The sequence below is a fragment of the Dipodomys ordii genome, unplaced genomic scaffold (assembly GCF_000151885.1).
Source record: "Dipodomys ordii isolate 6190 unplaced genomic scaffold, Dord_2.0 Scaffold3, whole genome shotgun sequence".
Lineage (NCBI taxonomy): Eukaryota > Metazoa > Chordata > Mammalia > Rodentia > Heteromyidae > Dipodomys > Dipodomys ordii.
The window spans coordinates 6906385-6933199 of NW_012267219.1; the positions used below are offsets into that span (position 1 = coordinate 6906385).

Genomic DNA, 26815 nt, shown 5'->3' on the forward strand with positions numbered 1-26815 from the left:
ACTTGCCTTGCATGCATGAGGCCCTGGGTTCGATTCCTCAGCACCACATAAGCAAAAAGAAAAAAGCCAGAAGTGGTGCTGTGGCTCAAGTGGTAGAGCAGTAGCCTTGAGCTGAAGAGCTGAGGGACAGAGTTCAGGCCCCACAACCGGAAAATAATAATAATAAAAAAATGCTACTCCATATAATTAGTCCTGAGAGAAAATCCTTAACACTACACTGGCAGAATGTCATTATTTTCGCGATCCTATTAGCTTTTATTTTCTCCCTTTGCCCATGTGCTGTCTACTTTTCCCTTTGTTTTCTTTATTCTGTGCCCTCCCCGCCTGCCCCCTCTCACACACAACAGCCTTGTCATTTGCTTGGTTGGCAGTCCCTAGCCTGCAGGCTCCAGAGTCCCAGACAATACCTTTAGTTCAAAGCATTTGTTGGGATTGTAGCTATCATATGATGATAAATTCCACCTGTCATGTTGAATTCACTTTAATGTAGCCACCATGTACATTGATAAACTGTTAAGACATCCTATTCTTAGTACATCTGACCCTCCCTGCCATTCTGAAAACTGAAATCATTAAAATTCCTAACATCTGCATAAACAGAAGAAGTATTGCTAATTCTTTCCCTCTACCGCATCAGAAATGATCATCCTTCCAATTAGAGAAAACTCATTACCTAATAATAAAATGAATTATTTTTTATATTTCCTTCACATATCCATAGTTACTGTGTGCAGTTAATCGATGTCAACCTCTTTCTTCTGTGCTCTTTAGATTCCTACCAACTGCCCTGAACACTGAGCAGTATTGTGAGTTTGATTGCACAATGGGGAAACTGAGTTACAGAAAGGTTAAATTATGTAGAGGCAAAAAATCCCCCACAAACTTTCTATCTTCCTGAAGTTCAATAATTGAATTCAAATGACAATAGACCAATTAACAGGAGAGGATGCATGCATATTTATTACTATGCAAGTGGACAAGAACCACACCACATATGACAATTCCACGTGGGACCAAATAGCTCTCGGTAGGGGAAAGGAGCTGGGGGCTTGTTGGGGAGGAGTGGATTATAGAGGGGGATAAAGTATTTTTAGGAGAGATAAAGGAACCTGAAGAACAGATAAAGACCAGGGACCAAGTTCAGGGCCCTGAGTTCAATCTCTGATACTGAAAAAAAATTAGACAGGTTATTCCTATGGTACTTATAGAACAATGTCTATCACATTGTAAGTATTATATAATGATTGCTAAAGTAATAAAAATGCAGATATGTGTACCTGCCTGTATTGGTGACCTATATTGCGTAGATAGATATACACATATAGAGTAAAATACTCCAGTGAAGCAATTATGGACAGACACACAATTTGTCATTCACAACACCTGTGTAGGGTTAGCAGAGATGTTAGATAACCATCCCTACATTAGTGTCAGTTCTAACTTCTGAGCTAGAAGTCAAAAACAAGTAGCTATAGCCTTAATCCATTCATCTTCTCTAGCGCATACCTTGTTTTCAGATTCATAATGATTTCTTTTTTGGGGGGGGTCCAGTCATGGGGCCTAAACTCTGGGCCTGGGCGCTGTCCCTCAGCTCTTCAGCTCAAGGCTAGCACTCTACCACTGGAGCCACAGCGCCACTTCCAGCTTTTTTCTTTTTGCTTATGTGGTGCTGAGGAATCAAACCCAGGGCCTCAGGCATGCAAGGCACACGCTCTACCACTGAGCCATCTTCCTAGCCCCTCATAATGATCTCTTAACACTTAAGTATTAAGAGTTACTATAAATATTTTGATTGTTTTAATTTGAAATATATACAATACGGGCCTTTCATTAAGGAAAAACATAAAACCGATGGCTTTGATGCAAAGATTATTATAGAAGATCCTCCAGTCTCACAATGAAATCAATGTTGTGACTATATTTTTTTGTGCAGGTGAGGAAAGATAAATCATGTGTGTTGAATGGAGAATTGTGTGTGAAGTCATACTAGAAAAGAATTAAAATAGGAAACTAGGCATCTAAACTCCAGGTAAATAGCCCATCATGCCATTTGCTATAAAGACTTGTGTTTGCATTAACTAAAGGAGGAGCTGTTATTTCTTTGCAGTGTATATTCAAAATGTACCTTTAAAAAAAGAAAAGCTTTTTCTCTCTACTCTGAGAAAAGAGAATTGTCATTTTATTTTAAATACAAAGCCCATTTGATTTCTGTCAACAGCTTATGTTGTTTTTTTTTTTTAATGCGGTGCGTACTTGCATTCGTTATCTGCAATTAGAATTCTCCAAAAGCTTTTAACAGTTTTTCTTTCCAACTTTTCAAATTCATTCATCACAACTGTTAACCTCTTAGCCAATCATGGCAATCCTAAGACAAATTGGAAACGTGAATGAAGAAATCTATTCTCTGGAAATCTGTTCTCAGTGATCAGGCAGAGAACCCTCGGCTGTTTTACTAAACCCCATTATGGAAAGATATTTATACCTCTTTCAGGCTTAATGTTAGGATAGGACTCAAATAATTTCCTTCCAAGCTAGACTAATTAGGAAGAAATACCTCAGCATACTTCCTCCTGTGCGAGACTCATTATATTCAGCTCAGTATGCTTCCTCCCATAGGAGGGCCTAGTTTATGCAGATGGACTGCTCCTATCAGCCCTTAGTATCCACACCATATAAGAGTCAGGAGGACTGGTTGGTCTGTGTTTTGTGCTGTATGAAGTTATTTCTCAGATACCCAAGGCTACCTGGGTGCCTTCGGTCCATGTAAGATTGGAGTTATTTGTAAGAAAACAGACAGCCAAGCAGTTCTGGGAGTCGGGCGGGACATGTATGTGTGAGGGTTTGGTTTTTTCACTAGTCACTTTAAGATACAGCTGGCACCGGCACCTAAATGGTATGTGGGTTTGCTTCAGGCAGGGACTATAAACAGAACAGAGTCTAAAAATGCAAGGTGTGCACAGGATTCCCTGACCTTGCTGTTTGCCCAGCTGCAGGGTGACTCCCTTTTCATTCCGCAGCTGCCAGCTGCTTCCTAATGCTGTTTTATTTCTCTTTTCAACTGGAATGGACAACGCAACATCCCCCAGGTTCAATCATTACCAAAAACAGATGGCTTTCCAAAGGCACATAGCTCAGAAAAGGCTGCCTCAGTTTAGCTCTTACTTTGTTCTTGCTCTTTGCATTCTTTTCAGGAAGGCCATCAGATTTTATGAAAACAAAGACCTTCATACCATGCTTTCTTAAATTTTATTTTTATTGTTAAGTAGTTGTACAGAGGAGTTGCCATTCAACAAAGCAATATAGAGATTCAATTATTCTTGAGCAATGTCAGCCCTTTCGTCACTCTCTTCCTTCCCAACCCCATCTCTTTCTCTTTCCTCAGTTTTCTTAATTTTGTAGAATATGCATTGAATTTCATAACTGCACTCCTCCTTTTCTCCCTTCATCCCTCTTCTGCATGATTCCCGCCCCCGCATACTTTTGAAACACTATATTTTCCAGTTACCTTAAAAATGAGTGTTGCTAGCCAATCAGCATTGGTTCACACCTTACCTCCCTAGCTACTTGGGAGGCTGGGAATGGGAGGAGCACAGTTTGAGACTAGCCAGGGTAAAAAAAAAAATGCACAAGACACTTTTCAAATCCATAGCTGGTATAGTGGCATACATGAGAGACTGAGATTGGGAGGACTGCAGTTCCAAACCATCCTGGGCCAAATAGTTCCTGTGACTCCCATCTCCATGGAAGCAACACTGGACTTGGTAGCATGTGTTTGTTATTCCACAGGAAAATGGAAAGCCTAAACGTAGGCAGATTGAGTTCAGGTTCACAGCAGGTTGGGAAGTGATACCTTATCCTAAAAATAATCAGGTCCCTGAGTTCAAAACCCAGTACCACCAAAAAATGAGGTTGCAGTGAACAGACCAGCCGTCTTACATGGTTAAACACGTTCATCCCCGTGGGCCTTCCAGGTCTCAATCTCTTTTAAAACTTATATGAGTTCTAGTATATAATATATAAGTGCTACATGAATCTCAACTCCTTAGTAACTCTACCTTGGTTATAAAATTAAATCTAAATATTTTTTGTGAGTAGTATGTCTCCTGGGAAGGTGAATTTGACTTATAATACTGATTGTGGACACTCAGAGCTGCTATGTTCCTCCATGCCCCCATTGCACTGAAAGTCACACCTATGTCTGTTGTGTCTCTAAGGAGTAGAATTTTGTGCAAAATATACACAGACGTAAATACTTACCAGGATGTCTGATTCTGAATGTAACAGAACATTAAAATTACATTGGGAAGCTGTCATTTTTTCAGATAAAAACCTCTAAAAAGATATGACTATTAATCTTCTGTGTGTTAAGAGTACAGAGATTATACATAGATATTATGAATACCTTTACTTATTATGTGAGAAAATATTTACTAGACCTCTAGGTTGTCCGAATTGAGATATAATGTTACAAATCACTTTAGTTGCTTTGTTTTATAATTTAGCAGAGTATAAAATTGTCAATGTATTTGCCTTTTCTTTTTTTTTTTTTTTTTTTGCCAGTCTTGGGGCTTGAACTCAGGACCTGGGCACTGTCGCTGAGCTTCTTTTGCTCAAGGCTAACACTCTACCACTTGAGCCACAGCACCACTTCTGGCTTTTTCTATGTATGTGGTACTGAGGAAGTGAACCCAGGGTTTCATGCATGCTAGGCAAGCACTCTACCACTAAGTCACATTCCAGCTCTTGCCTAATTTCTAACTGTATGATTCTACTTCTAAAATTTATCCTAGAAAAGATGACATAATTGTGTGGCTTAGTACTTTTGTAACAATAATTACCAAAAAAATTGAGTATTTATAGTTTCCATATATATGAAAGAGATACATTATAAAAATTGTATGTTTTATGTAAATATTCCTAAATTTTGCCAAAATGCAAATTAAATGTACTGTTTCAAGAGAATAGAATATACATGAAAGTTTTCCAGCAACTCTTTAAAGCATAAGGTTGAAATGATCTTAAACTGCTCAACAACAAAGAATTAATTAATTGGCATAGTCATATAAAGAAATGTCATACATTCCTTAAAATTACATTTTAGAAGAATATTTAGTGAAATAGGAGTGTATTATGTGAAAAATGATATTGAAATTCTGCATACATAATGATCCCACACATTTAAAGGCAAAGATTGTATATGATAATCTTAAATGAAGTATGTAATTGAGCTTGTATGTGAATATGTGTGTGCTTTTTCATAAGAAAATGACTGGGAGGTTATATGCCAAAAAGGTTTAGTTATCTTGTCCTTTTTATTTTATTTCCTTTTTTTTTGTATGCCATGTTTTCTATACTGAAACTTAAGTATTACTTTGTAGTCAATAATAATATTTTTAAACTAAAACTTTTTATATTTTGACTAGTGGATTTTGAGCAATAAATTTCCCTTAGTAAAGACCTGAGTTTTATTTAAAATTTTGGTTGGGCTAAAACACATCCGTGAATAAATAGTTTATCCTGCCAATTAATAATGCAGTAGAGATTTCAGAGAAATACTTTTAAGCTGAAGAGAACTTTTCAAGTACATTGAAAATGTACATCAGACTCTGTAAGTCATTTTTTCCATCAAAACCTATCCCCAAAGTGCTGCTCCCTGGCAGGTGAATTTGCTTAGCTGTTTGGTTTAGGTAGAAGCAGGAGGCCATAATTCATCTATTTTACTAATGATCTGGCTTTACCTGACAGTTGGAAGGTGATATGTTTGACACTTCTGTCATTCAGTGATCCTCATTCACTCTGTTAAGTCATGGGCAGACATCTTTTAATGGTGTGCATCCCTCATCCTCAGGTGATGAAAACGTATCACATGTACCACGCTGAGAGCATGAGTGCTGAGAGCAAACTGAAGGAGGCTGAGAAGCAAGAGGAAAAGCAAATCGGAAGATCTGGTGATCCTGTCTTCCATATCCGACTCGAAGAGAGACATCAGCGGCGAAGCTCTGTAAAGAAAATTGAGAAAATGAAAGAAAAGGTAGGCGACAATGCACAGCAAAGCCCTTCTGACCTTTGTTGAGGAGACCAGATATAGAAAACACTCTAAACACTGATGCCACAGGGCACCTGGCTCGCCACCTAGCTGCTCTGGAGGCTGAGGTCTGTCAAGGTTTGAAGCCAGGCCAGGCAGGAAAATCCATGAGTCTTCAAGTAACCACAGAAAAGCCAGAAGTGGTGGTTCAAGTGGTAGACCGCTGGCTTTGAGCAAAACAGAAGCTCAGGGACAGCAGCTAGGATGTCAGTATTGGCAAAAACAAACAGAAAAAACACTGTGCCCTAGCTGACATCCACCATCATGAATGATTATCCCCTGGTTTGAGGGCATGTGAGGATCATCTAGTAATAGCTGGATATTAGTGGATGGGGGTGTGTGTATGTGTGTTAAGTGTCCAGTATTATCATAAGAGCTTGAATATTTACTGAGAGAGTTCATTATACATGGATCTCAGGCCCAAATTCATCATTACTCCTCATAGCTTGGTTATTTTACTTCATTATTTAAATCATATTAAAAATATACTCTTCCCAATGGATTTTGAGGGTCACTTGTGTATGTGAAGTTGCTTGGATTACTAAAAAATGGATATATGTTTCTCTGGCTTGTTTTTAAAATGGCTTTGCTCTTTTTTTTTTTCCAGAGACAAGCAAAATATTCGGAAAATAAGTTAAAATCAATTAAAGCACGCAATGAATATCTCCTAACGCTGGAAGCAACCAATGCCTCAGTATTCAAGTATTATATCCATGATCTTTCTGATTTGATAGATGTAAGTACTGGACATTTTCATATTTTCCATGCTTAGATATAATTAACTTCAACTGTAGTTATTAATTGGAAATGCCATCATTTACTTATGGGCTGTTGGGGGTGTTTTGTACCAGAACTGGGTCTTGAATTCAAGGCCTCTCACTCTTGCTCATGGCTGGTACTCTACCACTTGAGATATGTTCCATCATCATTAATTCAAATAATGCTACTTTGCATAATACTCACAAAGAAAAACATACTTGCCCTTCAACTATTCATGATGCTTACTTGAGAAGGCACATATTGTAAAGCTAGTGAAAACTAATTATTAGATTCTGTAAAGCTCTGAGTGAGGAAGGGCGCATGTTCGCAAATCATGCTTCTACACAGTCCTGATTTTGTTCACTGATTCAAAATGTTTTTAGTGGGGCTGGGAGTAGAACCCAATGGTAGAGCACTTGCCCTAGAATTTATGAGGCCCTGAGTCTGAATCCCAGCAGTGAAAAAATTTTATACATCTGTATATATACACATACGTGTATATACATATATAATATATACATATATAATTACTGGTGTGTGTGTGTGTGTGTGTGTGTGTGTGTGTGTGTGTGTGTGTTCCCTTTGTGGGCTGCGGAGACCGTAAGAGACCACATATTGTCCTTACACTATAGAATTTGAAGTAGAGCTGACAGATATTAAGCAAATGACTATACAAATGATTGCTTTACTATGGTTTTAAGTACTGTGAAGCAATAAAGAGTGCATATAACCCACCTTCAGTCTAGTTTTCTCCTCTAGGATATCATATTTAAAAACAGTACTTAGAACTTTCCAAATATACATCCACAATTACATTTACAGAGGGTTTGCTGCCATTACCCTCCAGCTTTCATTCTCTTTCATTCAGAAAATAAAAAAGATAGACCCAACTAGGTATCCTGCTAAGATAAACCAGACAAAGCCCTGCCTGCTAGATCCTAAAACCTGCATATAAACAGTAAGAACTGGCAAGAACCCTAAGGAAAGCACAGAATGATTGAGGTTTAGACCTACCTGGTATATAATAATATAAACTGCCTTGTATAGATTGTACCCAATAGTTTTATGATACTATTAAATTGTTTTATGACCTATCATAGGTGTCATTTTAATTACACAGTAGATTATAGACTTGTTTTTATATTGTTGGTTATATTAAGGTTGAGATGTCTACTGGGAATCTGTAGGAAGACATAAAGGAGCAGCTTGAAAGTTCTTGGAAAGGACAGGGTAGAAGACTCAGCATCATGAGAGCCACCATCATTGCCCAGAATGTGTTAGGACCTCTTTCCATTTTTTTTTTGTCAGTCGTGGGGGCCTGCACTCTGGGCCTGAGTGCTGTTCCTCAGCTCTTCGGCTCAAGGCTAGTGCTCTATCACTTGAGCCACAGCATCACGTCTGGCTTTTTCTGTTTATGTGGTGCTGAGGAATCAAACCCAGGGCCTCATGCATGCAAGGCAAGCACTCTACCACTGAGCTACCTTCCCAGCCCAAGGACATCTTTCTATATAGGCAAATTTCCAAGTGTAATCTCATCTTGTCCTCACGTCCTTTAAGAGAATATTTCCTTTTTCATGTTCTAGATAGAAAACAATACAACGACAATAGTAGCTTGTCTATCATTACAATACTAATATGTGGTACATTCAAACTCAAATGTTCTTTACTTCCAGGTCTAATTAACTTTGACATCCATAGGTAATAGTTAAATAATAGGCTGAGTGATTTTCAGGGATTTTTTTAAGTTAGACTTCTAAGAGATCATCTTTACATTTAAAGTATGAATGATTCTCAAATTGTATATAACTTCAACATGAATTCTGAAAGCAGTGACATGAAATTGGTTTTCTGTCAATTGAAATGCAAAGTCTCTCAGTGAAAATATTTTTTCTGTTCCCTGATTCACTTTTAAGATAATGAGTGTGCATATGTACACTCTAAAAAGGCTGCTTATTTTGTAGGAATCCAATTTGCATATATAGTGGTGATCCTAAGAACCATTAAACTTGACCCTTCCTAGTGAAAAAGAAACAGGTTGGTTATTATGCAGAGGTATCTGGAATCCTTCATGCTTTGTGAGTTTATTTAACAAAATACATCTTATGTTGCTCTATGCAATAATATGGAGAAGAAATGGAGAAAGTCAAGACAATGTCTCTAATGCATTGCATTTTGTATAAGAAGAAAAGACACAAAGGGCAGCAAATTCATCTTGATGGATTTAAAGCATTATAGAGTCAGAACATTCATTAAGACATTTTTATATAAACCTCCAGTGTCCCCAGCTTCTGCTTGGGTCAATATCTGTCACTTTTCTAGCAAATTTGCTATGATAAACATCATAAACACTAATATTACACGTGTTCTATATGTTTTCTATAGAATATAGATGGTTTTGGGGTTGGGGAGTACTGTACTGGGGCTTGAATTCAGGGCCTGTGCATTGTCCCTTAGATTTTTCTCAAGGATGGTACGCTACCACTTGAGCCATAGCTCCATTTTGTGATGTTTGGGTGTTAAGTTGGAGATAAGAATATTTACTGCCCAGACAAGCTTTGAACCATGATCCTCAAATCTCAGCTTCCTGAGTAACTGGGATTATAGGTGTGAGACAACGTGCTTGACTTGGTGTATCTTTTTCTATAGATTCTGAATAATCTTCCTTTACATAAATCATATCCAATGTGTGCTATTATTTCTATCCCTTTATATAAATCACTAACTCATATAATTTCTAGTTTTAAATTCCTACATAGAGAAGACAAGATATTTTGGATATTTACAATGCTTTCACAATTTCACTGAGTTGTTACACCTTTACCTTCCTTGATAGCAATTTTAGTTTACACTTTACATCTTTCCTACAATTCCTTTCACACTTTTTATGTCATTTCTTTTAATAGTTGATTAAATTGTAATTGTAAAAATATGTGACAAATATTACCGATTCTTGGAGGCTACAGCCTAATTGTTGGAACAGAATGTGCATGGGACACACCCCAGCTGTGTGTATTCACAAAGCTATTGACATTGGTAACTTGTGCTTTAAAGCAAGGGTTGATAAACATTTTTCTGGAAGGAGCCAGAAAATAAATATTTGAGAGATTGAGAGCCATATGGTCTCTGTCATAACTATTCAACTCCAGTGCAAAAACAGCCATAGACTGTAAGTTAGAAAATGAGCAAGTATGACAATCAGAGTATTATCATATCAGACCATGGGATGAATTCAGCTTAAAGGTTTGCTTTATAAGATGAGCCAAGTGTTAGTAAGTATACTCTGGGCTTCTCCTGTCTCTAAGAAAGTATATTTAAATTATAGTTTGTATATTAGTAACTTCATATCAGGTGGTAGTGGATAAAGAATTGGTTTACTAAGGATTTCAGGTTATTTTAAAGAATAAACATAAATTATAAGAAATATGTTGCGGGCTGGGAAGGTGGCTCAGTGGTAGAGTGCTTGCGTTGCATACCTGAGGCCCTGGGTTCGATTCCTTAGCACCACATAAGCAAAAAGAAAAAATCTGGAAGTGGCGCTGTGGCTCAAGTGGTAGAGTGCTAGCTTTGAGCTGAAGAGCTGAGGGACAGTGCTCAGGCCCAGAGTTCAGGCCCCACGACCTGACCCAAAAAAAAAGAAAGAAAGAAATATGTTGCAATCATTAGCCAAAGAAAATTAAATTGGTTTGATAGGAAAGTAGGCTATTGTTTTACAAAGAATATGTTTCATATCTCTGATCATTGTTATCCTGAATATTAAGGGCAAAGAGAGTCTTACACTGTAAAAATTGGGATATGTTATAATCAGAAAAAGATAGATGAAAAATAAATCATTGCAATTAAATGCTGACCATTTCCAGCCATCTGTTTTGCTAAGAAAAAATCAAAAGAAAAAAATGCAAGTCTTAATGCTAAGATTCCCTAATCAATAATCTAACTTACCACTTTAACAATTTGGAATTCTAGGAAAGAAAAAAACAATATTTAGGATTGTATTACTGGTAATATAGCCATTTCCAGTCCAATTTCATACATCTAAGATAAATTCAGGAAGACAGATTCTGAACAATAAAATTCTGTTGGTGTTTTGTCTCAAGAATCTGCCTGATAATAATAAAGTATTCGTCAATCTTTCCATACAGTTTCATGATCTCGAACGCCTGCAGATGGCAGGTAACTTGGGTGCTTGAAGGATAAATAGCTCTGTTTTACAAACTATTTCTAGAGAACAGTTCCTTACTCTAAGCATTTTTCTTCCTGGAGAGATATGTCACACAAGATTGATTGGCTATTTATGCAGAACAAGATTGAAATTAGCTTGCTCCATATAACCAGCCCATGCCATCTTTATGTTATCATTTCTGAACACTCAGTTATAATAAAGCTTTTGTCCTTATCTTTTCCATCACTGGGGACATGCACTTAATTAAAAAGCAACTTATTCGGGTTGGAAATTTTCATAATTAGTTTGCGTTTTCCCCATATACAATCATATTAAGGTCTATCCATGAAAACCTGCCAAATTTTAATACTGTATTCCCCATTAGACTTGAACTCTTATTAGAAAGATGATCATGTTAAGTGGGTTAGGATATTATAGCAATCATGTAAACTAATTTAGGCATGTTTAATCCATTGTGATAAAGAGGAATATATTCCAAAATTTAATAGTTGCCACTTAAAGTTCCTTCCAATGGATGATGCTGTATATTTGTTAAAAGGCACCTGTACTTTGTTTTCATCATGTAGCATGGGCTGCTCTTCCTTGTTCTAGTCTTCAGTGCTTGTCCTTTGTGACTTGGACCCTTGAATGTTGAAAGTCTCCTAAATGATGATACTCAGTTGACTGTCTTTTGCTTTGTTCCCTGGCTTAATACTATCTGATAACTCTTAGACTTTTATCATCATCCTTGGTCATCTTACTTGACTTAGGATTTCTATGTACAGCTATCTACTGGGGATCTTCTATTAGCAACATTTTGACTATGTCAAAACAACTTTTTAAATCCAAAAACAGCTTTTTATATCGATTTACCCCCTACCATCCTCTCCCTCCACACCTATAGCTTTCTTCTCACCCATTTTTTCATACCTCTGAAAATGGGTCTACTCTGCACCTAGTAGACAGTTGTACATAGAAAACTCAATTCTCTCAATCCCCACTGGAAAATGCATCAGGCAAATGCTGTCAGCTTTACCTTCTAAATGTCTCAACCTTGCCACATTTCACTACGGGGGCCCAGTGTTCTGCACAAAGCCTCTTCAGCTCTTGGCCACATTGCACTAGCCTCCTGACTATCTCTTGATTTCCACTCATGCCTTCCACAAGCCCATTCTCTTCCGAAGCAGCCAGAGGATGAAACAAACACACACACAAACAGAAATCACATGTGAGAGTCCCTATTTGAAATTCTCCTGAAGCCTTCCATTGTCCTTAAAATAAAACCCAAACTCAGGGGAAGCACAGAAACAATGGGACAAATGCAGCAGTGACACTCATTAGATACTATGTGGAAAATGAGCTATACAACTTATGGGTGGGACAGGAGGAAAAAAAACTGAGAGACCAGGGGAAGGAGTGACATGGTTCAAAAAGAAATGTACTCGTTACCTGACTTTCATAACTGTTACCCCTCTGTACCTCACCTTTATGATAAAAAGCCAAACTCTTCCTCAGGCCCACCTGCCCCTACACATCCACCCTCTGTCGCCATGCTTCAGGTAAGCTGGCCTTTTCTGTTACACAGAACCACCATTCTTCTCCCCTTTCATCCTCCTGCCCCTTTTAGGGTTTTTGTGTTTTGTGTCTGGAACAGGCTATCTTCAGAGCATGGCAAGATTGAGTGCTTCTTCTTGTTCTTCAAAGGAGCAAGATCCTTCTGGTCTATCTAACGCTGTAGTCTTAGGACTGCTTTTTATTTATTTATTTATTCTTAGGACTGCCCCTGGTGGGCTTGCTTTGATGTTCTGTCTCTTTTTTTCTTGATTTCATTCAAGATGATTGTAGAGCTGGGGAAATGAGTCTGTGGGACTGGAGAAGTACAAGGCAACACTGCTTACTCACTCAGGCATGCATAGGATCAGTCTCTGGCTATCCTGCTTTGCATCTATGCATATCACACAGGAACAGTATTTTGACCTGTTCATTGCTCAAGAAACATAAAGGAATTTTTGCCAAATACTTAGGTACTATTGTTAGAAGTAGCAGCAAGTGCTGGGCGCTGGTGGCTCATGCCTGTAATCCTATTCAGGAGGCTGAGATCTGAAGATCGTGGTTCAAAGCCAGCCCGGGCAGGAAAGACCATCGTGAGACTCTTATCTCCAATAAACCACTAGAAAACCGGAGGTGGTGCTGTGGCTCAAGTGGTAGAGCGCTCGCCTTGAGCTGAAGGGCTGAGGAACAAGCACCTCGAGCCAGAGTTCAAGCCCCATGACTGACAAAAAAAAAAAAAAAAGTAGCAGCAAGGATTATACTGCTGTGGGATGCCAGTGGTTCAAGCCTATGATCTTAGCTACTCAGGAGGCTGAGATCTGAGGATCATGGTCTAAATCTAGCCCAGGCAGGAATATCCATGAGATTTAGACATCTGATTTGGTCCTCCTGTGAAATGAATATCTCTCACAAAATAAATGTTTGTGGTTTTTTAAGTAATGACTAGGAAGAAAAATAATGAATGACAACGAGATAGCTATTCAGGGAAACAAAAAGTTTTCTTCGTTTGACAATATTAAAGCTCTGTACTTACCTCCCTAGTCTTTTCCTGGTTATTTGGTAGCTGTTTACTTTTTAAATTCAGTTTGGGTTATGGGGTTTTTTCAGTGGATATTACCCTAAATCCATGGCTCCTGAATGACCAAAGCCAACCTTACTAAAACCTAAAGAAAGGATCCAGAATGAAGGATCACTGCAAGACAGAGACGAGGATAAAGAGATGAAGGTTAAACGACTCCTGCAGAAAAGTTAGACCATTCTTTCCGTCCCTCTACATTCTCATGAAAGTTACTTGATTGGACAGTCAGGTGGGAGATTGAGGCTGTCCTGGCCAAATGACATTGGCTGTGACTGTCTGAAAACAGCAATGTTGGACTCTTTCTGTGCAGTTCCGTTATGGTAATTCCTATGTTAATAGCAAACTTCTGACTCACTGGGGGCTCTCATGAAGTTTATGGAAAAGGAAAAAGGGAGGAGAAGAGGATAAGGAAAGGAAGAAAGGAAAGAAAGAAAAGGAAAAAGGAGAGGAGAAAGAAAGGGAGGGGAGGGTAATGGAGGGAAGGAGAAGGCAGAGGAGGGAGAAGGAAAAAGAAAAGGAAAGGTCTTACTTTGGGAAGAGCTGTGAGCCATTTGTACCCTTCATGTAACCCTCAGCAACTCTCTTGGGACAAGTATTTGTTCATCTTCATTTTGACACTATTGGTGAGACTTTGACCTGAGGAAACAAGACAATTTAGACTAAGGATTATTTATTACACTAATTTCGTGGTGGGATTATTTATTACACTGATTTAGTAGTAGGATCTGTCTTGGCAGGGTTTTAGGATAGTCTTTTAAATACACCCCTCTCTCCCAACAGTATTTCCTACCCGTTCTGATCCATCATTCTGCGCATGCATCCAGAGGTTTTTCATCCATCAGAATAACACTGCTTTGTTTGCATGAAATACTTTATGGCTTTCTTATGTATTTTCATCATTATGTGTTGTTGGGTTATAACTCAACTCTTTGTGCAGAAGCTGGCACTTCGTATCGTAATTAATAATTCATAAGTTCCAGAGAATTACTTTAGACCTTTAAAACCAAATATCTTGAATTTTAATATGCCCAGTGTCATTTCAGCTTCTAGTTTAAGGGAGTATATTCCGTAGCTAAGCTGGTTGTCTCGGGGCACCTTACAGAAGAATATGTATTCCTGTTTCTTGCACCTTTTTAAGTTTAAGATGCTTGAAAATATTAGAATGTAGGAATATTGCATATCAGATGTAATAAAATGCCAGTTGAGGGACCTCACCTATGGACAGACAGGTACCATAATGATGTTCAAAGCTCATCACAGAAGCTGCCAAAGTGCAACAGTGAAGGAACAAAAGGTACCTCGAAAGGCTCCTATTTAGTTACTAAGCCATGCTTACAAAGGCAAGCACTAAGGCATGCTTCTCAGCCTGTTCAGAAACCACAGTGAAAGCAGACACACAAAACTGCCCATGTGGCTACACTGGGCATAGAAACTCACAGCCTTGCTTTTGTAATCTTGTGCAGTGAACTGTCTGAGATTGGGGTAATGAAAACTTAGTAGGTATTTTTCAAACTCCAAGTCAGCTACGTAGTTGGGATTAGATTCTTTCCTTTCTTCCTTCCTCTCTCCTTTCTTTTCCTTTCTCCCTTCCCTCTCTCCTTCCCTCTTTTTGTTCCTCCCCTTCCCATCTCTTCCCTTTCCTCCATTCCCTTCCTTTCTTACCTCTACCCTTTTTTCCTCCTTCCCTTCCTTCCCTCCTTATTTCCTTCTTTCTTCCCTCCATTCCTTCCTCCCTCCCTCCTTCCTTTTTTCTCTTTTTTCGTCAGTCTTCCTTTCTCTTTTAAGTTGTAAGCAATGTATATTTTGTAGGGAGGAAAGACAGTTCTGAGTTGTTTTTCATCTCAGCTTTACATTGTCTTATTCCAATCAATACTCAGAAAATAAAGTCACCTGTATCATCTGCTTTCTTATAATAGTCGAATCTTTCTTCCTTTGGAATGATGACATTTCTTTTTTCAGCACCTACCCTTCTCAAAGAAGTGAGACTATTCACAAATTTATGTTTCCATAAAATAAGGTGTTGTTGAAAGATAGGATAATTTTCAGCTCCTCTGATGTGTACATCATTGCTGCATAAATACTGAGAGGAACAAGAGGAAATGAAAGAAGACTTTGTTTGAGACTAGAATTTCCAAATTAACAAAAAATGAATCATTCTATTTGAGTGCAGCTGATTTCACTAGAAATTAATGTGAGACTGGTCGCTGAGTTTCACAATTGTTTTGTGCTTGTATTTGTCATTGTGATGTCATAGCTACTTTCTGATTTTACAAACCAAGTCACCTGCCAAGTCCTCTTGCCTGCCTGGGAAATTGTACCCTCTGGGCCAGGTGGCAGGGCTCTTTCACTCGATTGTTTCAAGTGCATCTCTGACATTTTTATGATGCACCTGTGGATCCTTTTTAAACTTGAGATTCTAAACTGGTAGATCAGGGTTAGGACAGAAGAAATCTGTGTTTCTAACAAGCCTCTGATGATGTTCCTACTGATCATAAACAAACCTTTGAACAGCAAGATTTTAGAGTGTCTTCACTTAGAACCGTCAAATTTAGTAATGTGGCAATTCAAAGGCAAAGGAAAAAAATTGAATAGGTGGCATTTGTAATTCTAAGTACAGGTAACTGGATGTGTATTTTCATAAGGCTGGTCTGACTTCACATCCTACAGGACACAGCCTTGGTACACAGACTGCTTCCCTGTGCCCCTCAACCACCATTTTAGCAAAGTAATGAACAGCTTCTAACCATTGTCCTTGAAGATTGAGGCATTTTACTGTGTTCTAGACTTAATATGCCTAGAGTCTCAAATAGTCCCTGGTACCTGGCTAATTAATGAGTTGAATTGAATCAAACGGAGTTAGCTGAATTTCATTAAAACTATATAGAGATGACCTCTTTTTTATCCATTTAAAACCACTGTGTTGCCTTTAAGAACTTTATACCGCTTTTGTCCCCGTTTACAGTTCTGTCAGTGACTGATATATTAGTCCAGATTTATGTGCTGATTTTGAGACATGCTCATTTTAAATACAGCATGAAGAAGTAAATATCAATGTAGGGCTGGGAAGGTGGCTCAGTGGTAGAGTGCTTGCCTTGCATGCCTGAGGCCCTGGGTTCGATTCCTCAGCACCCCATAAGCAAAAAGAAAAAAGCCAGAAGTGATTCTGTGGCTCAAGTGGTAGAGCACTAGCCTTGAGCTAAAGAGCTGAAGGACAGCACCCAGGCCCAGACCAGAGTTCAGGCCCCACGACCGGACCCAAAAAAAAAAAAAAAATCAATGTAAATGAAAGGTAATGAAGACTCAAGAATTTCAAAGCCCTTTTCTCACTACAAACTACAAATACTGAACAAAATTCTATCCAAAATAAGAGAAGTTTAACAATCATTGCTTATTTAAGAGTTTTATTCTGGAGATAAGAACAAGGGCATTTCTATACCATATTTGACAGATCCAAGCTGTTTATATAAGACATTATTAATTATTCTGTGTCTTAATAAAACAAGCAAATAAAAAAATTCACTTGGTGGGGTGGAACTGGCGGCTGACACCTCCAATTCTAGCCACTGAGATCTGAGGATTGGAGTTCAAAGCCAGCCCAGGCAAGAAAGTCCGGGAGACTCTTATCTCCAATAAACTATTCAGAAAAAGCCAGAAGTGGTGCTGTGGCTCAAGTAAAGCACTAGCCTTGAGCACAAGGAGGCTCAGAGACAATGCCCAGACCCTGAGTTCAAGACCTATGACTGGTAACAACAACAACAACAACAAATTCACTTTGCAGCTTAAGAGATTTGAGTACAGTATTGTGCCACGGTATTGCATGAATGAAACTTAAGTATTATTTAATCATTGTTTCTTCTCAGAATTTTATTTTGCTTTAAAAAAAATAATAAAATTAGCTGGGTTCCAGTGGCTTGCACCTGTAATCCTAGCTACTTATGAAGCTGAGCTCTGAGGATCATGGTTCAAAACCAGCCCAGGCAGGAAACTCCATGAGACTCTTCTGCCCATGCTGGCTGAAACTAAATCCTCAGATTTCAGCTAGATTATAGGTGTGAGCCACTGGCACCTGGCAAAATTAACAGTTTTACTGAAAAAATTCACACAGAGACTATATAGTTCACATATTAAAAGTCTACAATTAGCATGTAGTATATTCATAATTGTGTACCACCACCATAGTTAATTTTAGGATACTTCCATACCCCCAAAAAAGAAATGGCATAAACCTTAGACATCACCCCCAGCCAGTTCTTACCTTCTGTCAGCCCAAAGAAACTGCTCATCTACTTTTTATCTCTCTATATCTATACATTTCATATAAATTATTTCATCCAGTATGTGGTCTTGTGGGAGTATTATTGAGTTGTAAAAGTTCTTTATATATCCCAGATACAAGTCCCTTATCCAATACTTGATTTGCAAATCTTGTTAGAATTCTGTGGCTTCTCTTTTCTTTTTCTTGACAGTGTGCTTTAACACACAACAGTCACTAATTTTAATGAATTCCAATTGTTGTTTCTTGGGTTGCTTGGTCTTTGGATGTCATATCCAAGAAATCAGTGCCCCAATCCAATGTTCTATGTTTTCTTTGTGCTTTTTTTTTAGGTCTTTTTTTTAGTCCTTACTCCATTTTGAGTTAACATTTGTATATTGTGTTCTCTTTTCTTCCTAAGTGCTGTGATCTTGGCTACCATGCAAGTCTGAACAGAGTCCTGAGAACTTATCTCTCAGCAGAATATAACCTTGAGACCTCTAGACATGAAGGCTTGGACATTATTGAGAATGCAGTTGACAACTTAGAGCCAAGGAATGATAAGCAGAGATTTATGGAGATGTTTCCTGCCGCATTCTGTCCACCCATGAAATTTGAGTTTCAGTCTCACATGGGTGATGAGGTCAGTAGAGTTGTCTCTTCACTTACACCTCTCCTTACGTGTTATAACTGAATAGATGTAACCATTTTCCGTCATTTTCTCTCACCTGCCTTTATATAAGATCTCAGCATGATATTTTGCCAAGATAAGCCACCACCACCACCACCACCTTTTAAAGTAAGGGTCATACAAATTCATGTGCAGATTGCCTGCACATGTAAGTACTCAACCAGCCCAGAACAGGCCAAAGTTCTTCAAATTTGTAGCATGTATCAATACTTTGTGCCTTTTCATGGCTGAATGATACTCCATTGCATTCACATTTGGATCAAAAGCAAAGCAGGTTTGGGGTTTCTTGGTACAACAGCATTTCTCTCTGAAGATTCTTTGTATTATTGATGAAAAGATTTCCACCCACCCCTCCCAGAAAAACAACAAAGGAAATTGCAGGGAAATGGAAGAGAGAAAAGAAGCATAAAATTTCTCTTTAGACTCAGGATGACTCCATCATGGTAAAATGAGCACTAAAAATTATGTATTTGATGTTACCTTCTGTATATATGAATTTAGCATTCTAGCCCATGTTACCAAACTCATTCAAACTAATTATGAATTTATAACTGCTTTTATTATTGTCTATGCACAGAGGAAAAACCAACTAACAGCATACATTGAAGAACACTTGGTAATCCATCTGTGCAAAGCAAAGCGAAAAACTCAGGGGAAAAAAAAGCCAAGCAATAGCATGAGTTCAAGCCCTGGTATCAAAACAATCAATAAATTGGCTCATGCCTATAATCCTAACTACTCTGGAAACTGAGATCTGAGGATCGAGGTTCAAAGCCAGCCTAGAGGAAAGTCCTTGAGATGCTTATCTCCAATTAACCTGCAAAAAGCCAGAAGAAGAGCTATGGCTCAAGTGATAGAATGCCAGCCTTGGGAGAAAAAGCCAAAAGAAAGTGCCCAGGTCCTGAGTTTAACACACACACAAGATTCTAGGAGTGAGATTTATTTGTTTGTTTTTAATCAGAGCTCTATCCTCAAGTGTTAGCCAGGCTGAGCAGTTACATTCTTCACTTGCCACTTAGGTCAGCTCTCAGCTTGAAACTGAAGCTTTGAGGTGGCTATTAAAAGTACAGGTCTGTACCTGGCCATGCCTGGTACATGCACATGTTGGGATCCCACCAAAGGAAACAGGATTGTGAGTTTGAGGAATGCCTGGACTGCACAGTGAGACCCTGACTCAAAACAACAAAAAGTCAGATATATTTGGAATCTTAAGAATATTAGTGTAACTCATGTGGCATCTCATGAAGAGACTCATACCTCTGAGGCCCTCTTGTAACTGTGGTTTCTGGTTTTCCATTAGGTGTGTCAAGTCAGTGCACAGCAGCCAGTCCAGGCGGAGCTCATGCTCAGGTACCAGCAGCTGCAGTCCCGACTGGCTACACTCAAAATCGAGAATGAGGAGGTAAGTGCTTTCTGTTCCACAGTGACTAATGCCCTTGTGGGCCAGAAGGCATGCTCTCATGGCTAAGCATGTCTGCTGTTCCCAACGCAGACCCTAGACCGTGTGCTACCAGGGGCCCTACCGTGCTCCCAAGAGGGAAGATGCAAAGACTGATGTTCTTCCACAGATGAATACTTGATCCAATAATAAGCTAATAATTCCTACCAGAGAGTCAATCAATACTTGTCTTTTTCTTTCCTTATGCTTTTACTTATGCTTCCTCCTCCTCCCCTCCGGACCTGGGACTTGACCTCTGGGCCTGGGAGCTGTCTCTGATCTCCTTTTGCTCAAGGCTAGTGCTCCACCACTTAAGGCACAGCTCTACTTCTGGTTTTTTTTTTTTTTTTCTATGATTAACTGGAGATGAGAATCTCATAGACTTTCCTTCCTGGGCTGGCTTCAAACCACCATCCTCGATCTTAGCCTCCTGAGTAGCTAAGATTACAGGTGTGAGCCACCAGCGCTCCGGTGCTTTAATTTTTTGACAGTGAACCTTGGCATTACTTATAAGAATGCATCATATTTTGAAACATTTTCTATCCTTAAATGAGGATAAAAAAGCCGACATATATTTAAGGGGATAAAATATAAAATATGAATTATATGTTGAGCCAGGAAACAATTATGTGACTCAGATGCTTGTTGGATCCACATTCTCCTAAAATAAAAATAGAAACACAAATGATTCTCATATTAGTCAAGGCTCTCAGTTATAATTTATAGAAACTCAAAACTCTTTAATTTCTAAGTTAAAGAGTTAACGTGTTGGTCAAGGTTAGTGGCAGCCTCTGACATTATTAGTTTTGTGTTGTATGATACTATGAATAAATGCTCTCTCTCTCTTCTCTCTCTCCCACCCCCCCCCCTTGGAAGTGATTTTTTTTTCTTATGTATTGGTAGGATTTTGAGTCAGGATTCAGAACCATGTGGTTTGCTACAGCTTTCCATCTCTGAAATAAAACTGACTTTCTATTGGCTGTCTTGTTATGCCTACTCTGATCTACCAATTACATCCAGGAAATGGGATTCTGAAGGCTAGACTAGATAGTGTAGCTGTAGGGTGAAGGAAAGGATTCTAATCCAGCACAGATGGACAGTACCCCAGCTTCCCCAACCAAAAAAATGGAAACAATAATAACACTTTTCTCCTGAGGGGATTGTAAAGATTCAATGACTTTGTGAAACTAAAGGATGATGAAGGACCAGAAGGTCCTTAACAAATGTGTCCTGTGAGTGACAACCTCCACGGAAATAATGTGTGCTAGACACACACAATTCCAGAAATAACAGAATGTGGAACAGAAAGAAACCAATTCAAGTTGGTCAAGTCAATTGTCAAAATTCATTAAGTACCTTGTTTTCTTTTAAGGCTACAATGTGATGTTTTGAGCTTTGTGTTGTTAAAAATAGTGATATGTTTCTAAACCATCATAATTTCACCAAAACCCATTATAACTTTCTGGCTTCCAGTCTTACTAGAGGAACCAAACCAGCCCTTATTCAAGACACAACTGGTGTGATCTTGCATAAAGTCCACAAATGAGCCTTTCCAAAGGACAGCTTGCTGCCCTCCTTGAAGTAGTGTCTGAGAGCTCAGGATTTTGGCCAGACACCACAAAATACTCACCTAGTGTCGTTTATTGGCCCCTGCTAGATCCACCGTTTGTATATCTAGTGGCTTCCAACTTTTTCATATCCTCCTGCTGTTTTATTTGGAGAACATCCTCTAAACTCTAGGAAAATAGTGTGTTCTTCACAGGGTCAAAACTGGCAGCCCACAGACTTGTTTTGTTTGGCTTCTAAAGTTTTGGCTTGAGGAAACAAAACCAGAAAATCTGGCAACTCTGGTCTTGTTACCCGCTGAAGGAAAAAGCTGGGGCATCACAGTTCTCCTTTGTCCTGGTCATTCAAATCCCAATTTTCTTATGTTGGATTATTGTTTGTATTAGCTCTCTGGCCTGTACAGGCGTCGGACTTGTGAATCCTTATATAAACTGCTGTAGACACATGGCAAACACAGGTTCCTTTTAAACTCATGGAAGCAGGTAGTGCTTTCTGGGGGCTAAATTATCATGAACATTAGCTCTTAAGACAGATAAATTATCCTGGTAATTTCTGCAAACATACCTTGTTGTTTATTATTTATTGGCAATAGAAATGAATTCATAGTTGGGCATCAGTAGCTCACACCTATAATCCTAGCTGCTCAAAATACTGAGATCAGTTCAAAGCCCCCCTGGAGCAATTTGAAGTTAGAAGAACCAAAAGAGTTAGAAGTAGAGGTGTAGCTCAAATGAGTGCCAGCTTCAAGTTAATAGGCTAAGGGACAGTACCCCAGGCCCTGAGTTCAAGCCTCAATACTTGTATGCACACAGGCATGGGTGCATATGCACACACACACTGTGCACGCACACACACACAAACACACATCCTCATTGCAATGAAATGGGTATTTTCAAAGAAAGGAAGAGTCGAGGGAGGAAATGATGCTTCGTACTTACGAAGGCATCCTGATAGAATAGAATTGTTTGGTTGTCATCTTAGTTCCCCTTGGGGACAAGCTAATGGCAAAGCTGAGGTCATATGATAAGAGGCTTTGAGACACAAGCTGAGGAGCTTTGTTACTATGGTTCTGTTCTTTCCTGTGTAATAAACATTTGTTGTGTACCTTTGACATCCCCGGTAATTTGTGACTTCTGAGGAATATGAGATTGACAAAACCTCAGTGAGACTGTGACTCACACGGGGGCAGATTGCACAAAGGATATGCACGGGGACAGCTAGAGTCCTCTGTGTGGTGTTCTCTCCCCCAGAAAGAATACATTTGCTTCTCTCATTGATGAGAGCAAAGGCAGAAATTAGTATCAAACATACAAGAAATAAGTAAGCAGCTCTCTGCCTCTGCACAAACTTGATGTCCTGCACTAAGTAGAAAAGACTTCAGTTGGCTAAAAATAGTTATGAATGCCCAATGGAAAGATCAAGGGACAATTCCATCCAAGTTTATGAAAGTGTGGACAGTCCAGCTAAGTGGACCATGAATCTTCGCGCCAAACCTTAACTAATATTAAAAGTAGTGAGTGCCAGTTAAGATCCCCTTAGAAGGGAATGTCTATGCTAAAATCCTGCACACCAGCCAGGCACTGGTGGCTCATACCCAAAGTTATTCAGGAAGCTGAGATCTGAGGATCAAGCTTCAAAGTGACCTTAAGCAGGAAAGCCCATGAGACTTTTATCTCCAATTAACCACCAAAAAAGCCAGAAGTGGAGCTGTGACTTGAATGGAAGAGCACTAGCCTTGGGCAAAAAAGTTCATTAACAGCACCCAGTCTCTAAGTTCAAGCCCCAGGACCAACACACACACACACACACACACACACACAAGCAAATCTTCCACACCATTTTTGGAACATGAACAATTTTTTTTGTCCTATAGTGTTTCATATTTGAAAGTTAGTTGCTGCTATTTAAAAATTGTAGGTTTTGTGTGAAAATGCCAATATCCTTCTCTTAAAAAAAATAGAAGATCTGGTCTTTCTGGACCTGTATTTCTACTGGAGAGTAACAAGCTATAGCTGAGTAATAGACAACTATCCTCAGTTATATACCATATACTTCCTGTTTGCCATACTTTCCAATCTGTCCACTTAGCTCTTTGTCAGACTTGTTTGGCTCTTAAAAATATTTGAGTTAGCAACAGCTGCATTAAAACAAAAAGGAGAGAGAGAGAGAGACAGAGAGAAAGCATACTTGGCACAAGTAACTCACAACTATAATTTGAAGGAAGCTAAGATCTGAGGATCATGGTTTGAAGCCAGCTTGGGTGGGAAAGTCCATGAGATTCTTATCTCCAATGAGCTACTCAGAAAAAGTTGTAAGTGGTGCTGTGGCTCAAGAAGTAGACTGTTAGACTTGAGCCAAAGCAGCTCAGGGACAGTGCCCAGGCCCTGAGTTCAAGCCCCAGGACTGGCGAAAAGAAGGAAGGAAGGAAGGAAGGAAGGACAGAAGGAAGGGAGGAAGGAAGAAAGGGAGGGAGGGAAGGGAAGGGGAGGGAGGAAGGAAATAAGGAAGAAAGGAAGGGAGGGAGAGAGAGGGGGAGAGAAAGAAAGAAAGGAAAGAAAGAGAGAAAGGAAGGAAGGAGAGAGAAAGAGACAGAAAGAGCAATATGCAATTGTGAAATGGCCTCAGAACGTTGCAAGTCATAAAAGGTTTGGGAAGGGCTTAATCTAATTTGTGGTTGATGAAGAGTTAGAATGGGTTGTGACATTTATGGTCACCTTACAACTTCTCTGTTTATCTGTTGAAGTTTTTGTCATGAGTCTTTGGTTTAATTATGCTGCATATATGTATCTAGTGAACCTCATGCTGAAACTCACAGTCAGTGAATATTCTTATTTTGGGGGGGAGGGGTATCAGTGATGGGGCTTGAACTCTGGGCCTAGGCATGGTCCCTCAACTCTTCAGCTCAAGGCAAGTGCTTTGCCACTTGAGCCACAGCACCACTTCCAGTTTTCTGGTGGTTAATTAGCTATAAGAGCCTCAGACTTTTCTGCCTGAGCTGGCTTTGAACCACGATCCTCAGATCTCAGCCTTCTGAGTAACTGGGATTACAGGATGAGCCACCAGTGCCTGGCGAAGTGAATATTTTTTAAAGACCACCTCGTACTGGGCATTGTATTGATGAGTTAGAGAGGAACCAGTTTGTCACCTAGCTTTATTCTTAAAGTCAACACTTTAAAAGCAAACTACACTTCATCACTGATACCTTTCTCCATTCTTACCATTTACCAGGCTTTTTCCAAACTAAGGTTGCGACTTCTCCTACCTGTTTCTTCACAGTTGGCTTTGAATTTTTGCCCTAAAACTTCTGCCTCAGGGTCATTCCTGTTACTACTTTGTTTCAAAGAAAACTTCTATCTGATTCCCAGGACACTGAAGTCCCCTTTGCTTGGAGTCCCTCCTCTCTTCTTTATTAGTTTCAAGAGACTGAAAAAAATAAAAACCCAGAAAAAACAAATTATGTTAAGTTGAACCACTGTGCTTTCATGATTTTAGGATAATGTTGATTTTAAGTACGAGGTCCCATTTTCAGACCATTTGTCCTTGGTCCAGAAAAATAGAGATCTCACTGGCACATTACTTCTTTGCTATAAATAAAATTCACAAAGGACTAGAGCAGGGCTCAACTCACCTACAAAGTGAGAGATCTGAGTTCAAATGCCAGTCCCAGATATATAAATTAAATTAGCCAGGCATAGGTGGTTCACACCTATAATCTTAGCTACTCAGGATGCTGAGATCTAAGGATTGTGGTTCAAAGCCAACCCCAAGCAAGAAAGTCTATGAGACTTATCTCTAATTAACCATCAAAAAGCCAGAAGTGGAGCTGTGGCCCAAGTGGTAGAGTCCTAGTCTTGAGCGAAAAAGCCAAATGAGAACATGAGGCTCTTAGTTCAAGCCCCAGTACTAACACACACACACACACACACACACACACACACACACACACACACAAAATCCTCACATATGAAGCAATTAGACTAAGGAGAACAGGAAAAGCAGCCTATGACTCCGGTCAGCTTGCCAACAGTGCTTAATAAACCCATATCCCTGAGTGCTGAAAACCTAGCATTTAAAATCTTTTCCTACCGCTTAAAATCTTCCATCCACAGATCACTAAGGAGTATTTTATACTGTTTCAAAAATGGATTCCTTATACAAGATATTTTCAACAGTAATGAGCCAGACTTTAGGCAAATTGAAACCATTTTTGTGGCATGGGTCAGTGAGGAAAGAGAAATTTCATTTCCCCAGGACAGAAACATCATGTTTGCTCCAAAATTTCCCATAAAACCAGTGACGACAACTGAAGGCTGGCTTACAGGAATCCATGAGCAAGCCCTTAGGGGGAGTTTTCAGATTCTTTTAAGACTTAGTATAAGATACAGAGCTCCATAACTACTTCATTGTATTTGTTGTCTCAGGTTTTCTCTGGCCAGAAACTCCATCTAATTAAAGTATCTCCATCTTGCCAGCATCCTTGCACTGATGAGATACCAGTGAAAGCCCAACTAAAAGGCAACTACTTACACCAAAGTGCTATCATCATCCTAGCCAAAACTGAAAACAGGATGGACCTGGGGGTGGGTAGGGTGGGCGGGTTGTGTTTTGTTTTGATTTGTTGATTGTCCTTGGGTTTGAACTCAGTGCCTTCCGCTTGCTAATCTGTCACTCTGCCATTTGAGCCATTTCCTTAGGCCTTTTTTGCTTCTGTTATTATTTTACACCTTTGCCTGGGCTGGCTATGGACAGTGACTCCTTACTCTGTCATCTTCAGAGCTGGGATTCTAGCCATGTGTCACTATACCTAACCCTCAAATAAGCTTTAACTCATGAAAGGAAGGGCCTTGATCCAGAAGAACCCTATGAAGAATGAAGAAAACTTTTTTAAAAGGTATAAAATTAAAAAAAAAAAGATAGAAAGCCAGGCACCAGTGGCTTACACTTTTAATCCTAGCTATTCAAGAGGCTGAGATCTGAGAATCATGGTTCAAAGCCATCCTGGGCAGGAAAGTCCTCTTATCTCCAATTAATCACCAGAAAAAGCCAGAAATGGTGCTGTGGCTCAAGTGGTAGAGCACTAGCCTTGAGCTGAAAAGCTCAGGGGCAGAGCCCAGGCCCAGAGTTCAAACCCCACAACCACACACAGAAAGAAAGAAAGAAAGAAAGAAAGAAAGAAAGAAAGAAAGAAAGAAAGAAAGAAAGAAAGAAAGAAAGAAAGAAAGAAAGAAAGAAAGAA

General features: G+C 39.2%; 1 protein-coding gene across 2 annotated transcripts in view; it reads left to right on the top strand.

Annotated features, from left to right (window-relative positions):
• The window catches only part of Srgap1 (SLIT-ROBO Rho GTPase activating protein 1), a 233201-nt gene that overhangs the window by 152658 nt on the left and 53728 nt on the right, over nt 1–26815 (top strand). For both annotated transcript variants that reach the window (XM_013023272.1, XM_013023263.1), the window contains exons 5-8: nt 5849–6031; nt 6693–6821; nt 18306–18527; nt 19876–19977. In XM_013023272.1, the coding sequence (XP_012878726.1) occupies nt 5849–6031; nt 6693–6821; nt 18306–18527; nt 19876–19977 (636 nt within the window). The remainder of the gene's footprint in view (nt 1–5848; nt 6032–6692; nt 6822–18305; nt 18528–19875; nt 19978–26815) is intronic.